This window comes from Gadus chalcogrammus, chromosome 3 (assembly GCF_026213295.1).
Source record: "Gadus chalcogrammus isolate NIFS_2021 chromosome 3, NIFS_Gcha_1.0, whole genome shotgun sequence".
NCBI classification, from domain to species: Eukaryota; Metazoa; Chordata; class Actinopteri; order Gadiformes; family Gadidae; genus Gadus; species Gadus chalcogrammus.
Genome location: NC_079414.1, coordinates 16,189,201 through 16,199,200, shown reverse-complemented (window position 1 = coordinate 16,199,200; position 10,000 = coordinate 16,189,201). Strand labels below are relative to the sequence as shown.

At 44.6% G+C, this 10,000-nt stretch overlaps 1 protein-coding gene across 2 annotated transcripts in view; it reads left to right on the top strand.

Moving 5' to 3' along the window:
- Positions 1–10,000, top strand: part of npnta (nephronectin a) — a 56,757-nt gene that overhangs the window by 7,497 nt on the left and 39,260 nt on the right. The window contains exons 2-4 of one of the 2 annotated variants that reach the window (XM_056586289.1): positions 149–249; positions 4,950–5,000; positions 8,865–8,957. In XM_056586289.1, the coding sequence (XP_056442264.1) occupies positions 149–249; positions 4,950–5,000; positions 8,865–8,957 (245 nt within the window). The remainder of the gene's footprint in view (positions 1–148; positions 250–4,949; positions 5,001–8,864; positions 8,958–10,000) is intronic. The other variant, XM_056586290.1, reaches the window with a different exon arrangement.

Here is a 10,000-nt window from a genome sequence, read left to right as displayed (position 1 = left end):
GGGACTGTGATCTAACTAACAGTGTGTGTGGGTGTGTCTATATGTGTGTGTGTGTGTGTGTGTGTGTGTGTGTGTGTGTGTGTGTGTGTGTGTGTGTGTGTGTGTGTGTGTGTGTGTGTGTGTGTGTGTGTGTGTGTGTCTCTTACAGGTGGCCACGGCAGATGGCCCCCTCCAACGGCCTGTGTCGCTACGGGGCCCGGATGGACTGCTGCTGGGGCTGGACTCGGCGCTCCTGGGGCCACTGCCAACGTGAGTCACACTGCGGTCCGGCCTTGGGCTTTTATTGGTGGGGGGGTACTTCCTGGGCTCAACTGGGGTCCCCACTTTGTGTCACAGAGCAGGGGGGGATGGGGGGGAGTGGTCCTGAGGGGTAAGGGTGTTTGACACCCCGGCGTAAAGTAGTGAGCTTGAATCCCCTGAATTTCTGTCTGTTTTCTTATCTGTTTGCCTCACTGAGAAAGATGCCTAGCCTCTACCTGCTCATTTATGACCACCATTTCTGTCCTGTAAGTCACTTTGTGTGCTTGCTAACTATGGTAATGAATAGCATTACTAGGAAGCGGTCGCCCATGTCACCTGCTGTGTTTATGTTTTGTTTCGTCCCAACGTTTACCTGACGACCGAGCGAGGCATGAAGGAGAGAGAGAGTCATGTGGACGTAACGCTCGACGCAGCGTTTTGTTAGTTAGTCGTCGTGGTAACAAAGCCTCTCTTGTAAAGGCTGGCAACCGGCCAAAGTGCCTGCAACTCGAAACCCTCGAAAATGAACAACACGTCAGAATAATGAAATCAGTAATATGTACAATTGAGCTCCCTTGGAAGGTACACAGCGGATTTGGGTCTTTGTCTTGCCTATGTTATTGTCTTACCCATGGTAGCAAACTGAGCACGTGTCGTTTCTTAGACATCTTGCCAAAACAAGGAACCTAGAAACGAGGATTCATCCTCAGCTTCTCCCTGGATATTTTTCCGCCTCAAATTGATGTGTACGTCCTCGAAAGTATCTCTCTCCAATGTGGCAGACGTGAAACTCACCCGGGGGCGCCGGGAGAGGACTGCCGTGTGGAGATAGTTGCCAGGGTTACTGGCTTGGGTCATGGTAGATGCTACCCGCTAAGGTTAGCCCTTGAACATACCTGTCGACTTCAAAGGTTACACAGGAAAGCATTCAAACAAGAGCGGACAGGTTGGACATTGGAGTTTTGTTTAAGATTGTAATTGTTCCAGATAAGGGATTGCGGAATGCATTACATTATTTATTGCCACTTTTTTGTTGAGGATGAGGGGATGCTGGTTGAATCTAATGAGGAGATTAGTGATACCATCCTGATTGATTCAAAAGATGGTTGTGATGTTCACTTCACTTACATAGATAACATTTCATTTGAAGAGAGCTTGGCTTATCAAAGGACCTCCTACTGAAACCCTCCACACATTACAACAAAAAATACATAGTTATGGTTGCATTCCTCCTTTCGTGAATCCACTCAATAAAGTGCTTTTATGGGTTTTATGTGTAATTATATCAATTATTCGGCTAAAAAAATAAACATCCTAATGATCAGAATGGGCAGCTTGACCCTGTGTACATAATGAATCTCAATTTGATGGGCAGAAGGGTGGGGGCTGTAAACAGAGGGTCCATTACACTGCATGTCCGTTCCATATGTCAAAGCTTCTATTTATGTCCTCTAATCCACCATAACATTTGTGTCTTGTTCCGTTACCAAAGCAACAACTTGTTGATCTTAAGTTTGAATTGATTGTTTTTAACTTAATCATGTCATGTTATGATTTATTTATAAAAAATGATTAACTAACTGCATTCTTTTTTATTTTCAGGTACATGTCTCATATACTGCTGCTGTGGTTTATAAAAGAAGGTCGATATAGGAATGGCGGATTTATAAATGAAATATCACAGTCGGAGTATTCGCCACATTTAAACATCAACATTGGTTTGCTCTCTCTCTGTAAATTTTCAGTTCGAGTTTAAGATTCAGACATAGAAGCCGGAGACACGTTATGTCAACAGCTTCCTGAGCCAATGATAATGTTCACACCTTGCAATCACAATTTCAAACATAGAAGTGAAGGCCCACTAGCATTTCTCCTTTGTGTATGGAGTGTTATAGTAGGTGTTGAAGGATGTATAACATAGTCTCAGCCCAGCCGTCAATACAGCTCTGTAGCCAGCATCCTCAGCACAGCAATATTAAAGCAACACCTAGGGAACACCAGATCCCCAGGCTCTTTAGACTCAAGCTGCAAAATATATTATGCTCTTATCTTAAATAATGTTTTTGGTGATTCACTAGTCATTACCGTGCGCTCACACCAAAAGCGAAGGCGCAGCGCGACTACATACAAAGTCAATGCAAAGACGCGAATAGAATACATTTTGGCCAGCCAACCCAGCGGCAAGAATGACTCAAACAGACGGAAATGTCTGTAATGGCGTGGCACGAGCGAGAATTTAATTATTTGAACTTTGTCGCTTGAATATTGCTTGATGCTGAATCTCTCACGTAAGAAGAGTTTGCGGTAAGTAAAGCGACTATGCGCTTCGCACTTTTAGGTACAGCAACGTATTGTTGACACTGAAGTTTCTATTGCAGGAGAGAGCAGATATCTTAGAAACAGGACAGCTGACGTAGGGTTTGAAGTGCTGTAAATGAATCCATGAATGTGGTCGACTCCAAATAGCAGCAGTGTGTGAGCATCTGTGTTATCATGATTGTATCTCTGGAGTCCCACATATTCTGTTTTTTTAAGCGACACAACAAGCTATTTCAGAACTCCTCCCTCACACCACCACCACCATCACTACCACCTGCTTCCCACAAAGTCCTATCTGTTGCTATTGATTAAATCACTGCTCATTCTCCCTCAATGCATTCCAATGAGGAGTGAGAGGAGGGAGGAGAGGGGATGTGTGTGTGTGTGTGTGTGTGGGGGGGGGGGGGGGGGGGGGGGAGTACATCCGCTGCTCATATCCGTACAGCCGTGCTCTTTAAACTACAATCAGTCCTCCATCAAATCAGCCTGACTCTGATTTCAGAGGAGAGGGAGAGAGAGAGATCAGAAAGGGGGATTAGGAGATATAGTGTGTGTCTTTGTGTGTGTGTGTGTGTGTGTGTGTGTGTGTGTGTGTGTGTGTGTGTGTGTGTGTGTGTGTGTGTGTGTGTGTGTGTGTGTGTGTGCGCGCGTGTGTGTGTGTGTGTGTGTGTGTGTGTGTGTGTGTGTGTGTGTGTTGGAGTGTACACCTGTGTGTTTATTTGTCGGCATGTGTATGTTTGCATGCGTATATGTGTTTGTGGTGATCTGTCTGTATGTGAGTGCTTGCATGTGCAATCACGTGCAGCAGTGTCACAGTCCTCAGGCTTTTGTCTTCATGGTGACAGAGGGGAGCAGGGCAGAGCTGCGGGGTTGTAGCCTCCGCAGATACAGTTCACCGACTGGTTCATCAGACAACCATTTGACAAGGAACAAGGCGAGGGATTGGCCTCTTTGTTGAAATAATTGAGGAGAGAAAGACGAGGAGAGAGGGCACACACATTGCATTGAGAAACTTGTTTATGTGATCCATTTCATTTAATATTTCATGTAAATTATATTTAACGTTTTTTACTACCCATAGCAGGATTTATTAAATGAAACATAAAACCAAGTTAAATGTGATGAACTTTAAAATGAAATGCTAAAATATTCCATCAATATGAAGTTCATCTTTAATAAACCATATCTATACATGGTTTCTCTACAAATTGATGATACAGACACTGCGGATAAGCCACCAGCCAAACTCAATATGATATCCATTGCATATATTCAACCTAGAATAAAAAAGATAAAATAAAACATTCAGAGTGACAGGAATACGGAGAACTAGCCAAGCGGAGACGCAGCATTCGTCTCTCTGTCCTTCACAGGTGAATTATCTCATCTCTAAAGGGATTTAAAGTGTGTTCTGCCGGGCTTCGGATGTGATGAATGGACTAGTGTGGTTTCATCCCTCTGAGCGAGGTGCAGGTCGGGCTAGGCCGACGCAGAGTCTCCTAGAATCTGGTCATCGGATCCTATGAGTGAGCGATGATTGACTGTAAGGCGATCTGTAGTTTAACAAAACCTCATTTTAACTGGATGGTCTCTGTGGCTTGGTGGACCACTGATCCGTGACCACGGTCCCTTTATCGTCTCTTCAACTATTAGTGGTCATTAGGGCGGTGATCCGAACAAGTAGGCTTGAGTTTGTTCAAAGGTATGTGTGTTTTCTTGCAGTGGTTTTGTCTTCTTTTTTTTAACATGCATTTATAAAATAATGCTAATATATCTTACTTATGCTTCTGTTGAGCACTTGTGAATAACAGATGCTCCATTATTAATCTATTACAAAGCCACGTTTCACACTGCAGCAGTATGTTAAAGAACCTTTATACTAATGTATAATTAAGATCAACTATCTAGCAACATAGTCACATTGCCATGCCTTAGTAGGTGGTAATAATAATTTGCTTAAAATGCGTTCCACTGTGTCAATATCAAGGACATACACTAATAAAAGCCTTACTTTAATTATATTTCAAAAGGCTACGACAAAACCCACTCAAACACACACACTTCAATAAAAAATAAATTTCAGTTAGCATTCTGGTGGCATTCACATAATCGGGAATGCTGCATTGTTGGACCAATTCAATTTAGATACAAAATCAAGTCTTTTTAATCTTTATTAACAATCCTTTATTCAATATGACACAAAACCCAAGTAGTTTTTGCATGAATGTGAATATGTGTGACTCCAGACCTTCCTATTTGTTTTCCATAATTTATGTGTGTTTTATTTCCCTAACATCATGTACATTTGTTTTTTCTCCTGACAAAAATAACTAAAACGAAAAACAAGCCTGCAACGCTCCCTTGTCTTTGTTTGGCTGTTTGTTTTGCAGCGCTCTTCGCCCTAACACACAGGGTAGCCGGAATACGATGCCAACCTCAAGGTTAGCCCCCATGTGTTTTTCTGGAAAATAATGTCGCTGCTAGACACTCATCCTGGGGCCACATCTTCCAAAATCCTGCGCGCTTTCACTTTCTCTCGCTTACTTATTTATAGATTCAAACCACTTCCCCCTCAACACATTAATACCTCACACTCCCCAGCCGCACCCCCACCCTCCGCCCCCTTCGGCTGTGGCCATCTCTTTCTCTCCCCGGCTTCAGATCTCTGCTAATGACCTGCTTTCTTCTGCAGCTGCTGTTCCTCACTGAGAACTCATATCTCTCGATTAATTATTTTAAAATTCCTTCAGGGTGACACGGCTAACAGTTTATTGCCTCGCGTCGTCGCCTCGACGAGGAGCCACTAAGCGAAACCCTTTTAACTGACTTTAAAAAAAAATGTATGAGCGAAAACTTTTCTCTTAACTGCTCAGCATAAAATAACTAAAAGCATGGCGTGGTATAAGCAGGCTAATTAACACATTAAAGCCACAACTCTAATCACAGTGGCTTTTCCCCGCTCGTCGTTATACAAAGGACACCCAACAAGGCGTTAAAGCAGCTAAAGTATATTTTCGTGGGCATAATCGAAATGACTCCTATCGCTGTATCTCTGGGACTCGGTTGCGCTTTCGGTCCCGCTATGTGGAAATATCCTGACCCAGCAATGTCACCATTCCGTCCCGGGTCCTTTTGTGTCCGGCGGAATGCCTGATGTAAACTGTGTGTAACACCATGTGTCATCGGCAGGCACGTCCGCCCGGTATTCCTGGAACGACGCGCTGCTGCTGCTATGTACGGGCTATGTATGGATGCCCTCCGCTAGCATGTGCCTGTTTTAGCCCCCAATGCTGTTTGATGTGTTAATAAACACCACGGGCCAGCTCTTTCCCTGATCTCCGTTACTTGGGGTTACTGCTCGTTTAAAAATACCCTGCCCGCCATTGGGTAAAGCTGCTCACAGTCGAGACCTGTGTTTCCAATACCGGTGCTGCATTACAACGGAGAAACACACATACCACTTTTTGAACAGTTTTCAATCACAGGGGTGCTATTGCCGGTCTCAGGTTCTCCATTGTTAATACGGGGGAGAAGAAGGCTTTCTTCTATAAGATGATGGCGTCTAATAATAATAGATCAAGTCTTGTATCCTCCATTTAGAATGTTTATCTTTCAGACCTTTTGTCCTTCATACTGGAGGGAGAGATGGCATTGTTGAATTTTTAGGGGTGGTGTGGAGGCTTCAAGTAAATACACATGGAATAACTATCTTAGCCGAAGATTGAATAGAATGGGCAATGCTGTCAAACCACTTAAATGATAACACCATTCAGATCAAACCATTCTAACCACCCTCCTGGCTTTCCTAAAACATCCACTGCCATTTTAATTTGTCAGAATTACTTGACTGTGGCCATTTCTGCCTAAAAGGGTTTTGCGTGTAGTCGCCTGCACAACCAACATAAAAAGCAGCAGAACCTTGGTCTTCGTGATACCACCTTTTGTTTGTACTTGTGGCGAACGTAGGGCATTTCACAGCCTTTTTGTCCACTAACCTTCATTAAGTTAGTATTGACATAGAGCACATTACAAAATACATTTGATGCGAGATTGCGCCCGCGCTTTATAATCTTGAGAAGAATGGGTAGGCCTACAGCATAGTTGTTTTTACATATAACGTTGGCAGCGGGTGTTTTAGTGAAGCCAGGAGAGACGGTGGTTTGTTCACCCAGTATCCGGTATTGTCCTTGAAGCCAAAGCGGTGACCAGCGTTTCAACTCATTTCGGCGTATCACCTGCCTCTTCATTACGGCATCTTTTATGTACTTCTGATTAAAAATCGAAGAGAATCCTTCAAGAATTATGGAACCTTGCGAGGTGTTGACTCGAGGCTGTGTGTGACAACATCGTAAAGCCCGTAGCTTTGCTTTCCCAAATGCGACTTGATCCGTGTAATGATTTAGATACACAACAAAAGATACGCACCGCAATTTAGAAAACACAGCAAAAGCTGGCTCATGTGGGATTAGGACTCTCATCTCATGGTTCCCCTTTCTTTCCCTCTGCTATCCTGGTTTCATCTGTTTCTTCCTTTTTTTCAAGCGCACACACACACAAGCACATACACATGCACGCACATGCACACACACACACTCACACACACACACACACACACACACTTGCACTCACAAACACACACACATGCTCATACCAACACCACACACATGTGGGCATGAAGACAGCCACACATAAAATACATCCACACACACAATCTGTTGCTATCTCAAAAACACACACATTCATACACACGCACACACACACACACACACACACACACACACACACGCACTCACACGCATGAATTCACACTCACACATGTACCCACACACACACATGCTCACACCAACACCACATACATGTGGGCGTGCAGAGAGCCACACATAAGAGACAGCCACACACACAATCTGTTGCTATCTCAAAAACACACATCCTCAGCACTCGGAAATGGACACACACTCATACGCAAAATCAAACACATGCAAACACACTGACAATCTGTGCTTCTCTCTCAAAAACACACACAAACACACACACTCTCACTCTCAGGCACATTCCCACACCAACACCACCAACATGTGGGCTTGCACTGTTACCCACACACACACACACTCACACATACACACACATTCTGGGCTTCTCTCTCAAAAACAAACTCGCATACACACATTCACAAACACAGACACACTAAAAAACTTTCAAGCAATCACAAAGGGACTTCTTATATACCACTGTACAAGATCTCAATGCCACCCGATGCACGCATCCCTTTAGATTTTTGGTGTGGAGCGTCATTCACCGCCGGGGTAATTACGCCCTGTGATTGGCTCGTATTATGACAGAGCTAATGAAGCCCTAAATGAAAATGAGCATCACCTGGCTGGGTGGCGTGCGGTGGACGTGCTTTACTGCAAGCCGAGGCAGGAGCTGTCAGACAAGCAGGGGAGAGAGCCGCTCGCTCACTAAGGCGCCACACAGCCACACACACACACACACACACACACACACACACTCACACACACACACACACACACACACACACACACACACACACACACACACACACACACACACACACACATACACACAGAGGCCGTGCATACTTACATGCCAACGTTGCCCGAAGTTCCCTACATACACACTCCTCCTTCCTGGGTGTGAAAGTTACCGTAGTCTCCGGTGACCAGACCATGTAACAGCCTCCTCCTCAGTCTCAGCGTACACAGTGTGCACAGATTCCTGTGGGCAAGACACTGTGTTGATACCGTTAGGAATAACTCATCTTCTAGCAGCAAACCCACATTTTTAGTCCTGCAGGCTGTTATAGACGTATACAGCTCATGTTGCATCTAAAAGCCGTGAGAGTAAGGGTTATTCTTTGCAGTTTTACGCTCAGGTGCTTGCTAACATCGAGGTGCTAAGAGGATGTATATCACCAAGGAAACCAGTTTACGCCGCTAACTCTGTGAGGTTTCTATATTTGGTTTATGTGGAGAGATAAAAAAACATTCACAGACGCACATGCGCACACACATTCGCACACACCTTCACACACACACACACACACACACACACACACACACACCCACACATACACAAATATCTACACACACACACAGTCTTATTACATGGATGGTTAGCAGACACATAACACACTGCTTGCCTCCTTCCTGCGTGCCAAAATAAAAAGGTGCATGGATAAAATGTTTTTCATGCTCAATTGCTCTAAGGACTCTTCCAGGGCGCAGTGCATTGATCCCCCTCCACCCCCCCCCCCCCCCCCCCCCCCCCCCCTCTCCTTCTTACAGCCCAGTGCCAGCCCGGGTGTAAACACGGAGACTGTGTCGGACCCAACAAGTGCAAGTGCCACGCGGGCTTCACCGGGAAGACCTGCAACCAAGGTAGGTTCTGATCCACACCTCCTGGCTCCCCGAGTTCATCGGAGCAGTAGTCCCACAGATCAGACTTCAGTTTGATATATGAAGTTTGACTGCAGACATGCTCAAATCTTGAGGAACGGGCGTTTCATGTTCTTGGCCTTCCTATATGTATTTTCCAAGCATATTGCTTGAGGCGGGGAAGTGAATAAGTGCATAATTGGCGAACGCAAACTCTGCCAACAGCAAAAAAAAAAAGTGTGTAAAGTTTTTAGGTCAACACTGCAGAGACACACTTCTGCAATCTTCATCCACTGGCGAGACTGTGATTTCTTTAGTAAAATATCTCCGCACAAAACCCCCCGAAGTTTGGTTACAACACAGTAGGACTGCAGGACCCCAAATTACCTGCGCAGTCAGTCACAGAAGCCTAACTTTTTATTTTTATTTTTTATATTTTGTGTTTGTGTTCGTGTTGTCTTGCTCTTTACAAGGTGATTCATTTTATTTTGTTGATGGGATATTGTAAGACTGAGAAAGAGACGACACGCACACCAATAACAGTCTGTTTCAAAGTGTAGGGTTCACACTATATATTTCTCTCGAGGTGATGTTTTCAACAATACAAACAGCACATTGAACACATTCGGATCTTTGTTGACACATTTTATTGGTGAAAATACCCCCCCCAGGACACAGTGGGAGCATGAGCATGACTATGCCTTATGTTCCTTCGCTGCACTTAAATAGACATAAACGAGTAGCAGATAAATGCAGTTTTCATATGCTGTATTTAAATAATGCAGGGCAGCAAGGTGTAGCCAGGTGATGAATTTCTGCCTTTAAGGATGGATAAAGCTTTGCACAGGCCCCCGCCCCCCTTTTACGACATCTCCACCCTTCTGTCTCACCAGCTTACCCGGGTAAAAACAGCTGCCCCAAGCCATCGTACAATACTGCTGTCTTCTTTTTTTATTTATTTCAGTTGTCGTCATTTTGTTTCGCCGTCCCTCCTCCCTCGGCCGAGAGAGCGCTCACGTATTAATCTTGCTGATCATTCCCAGCGC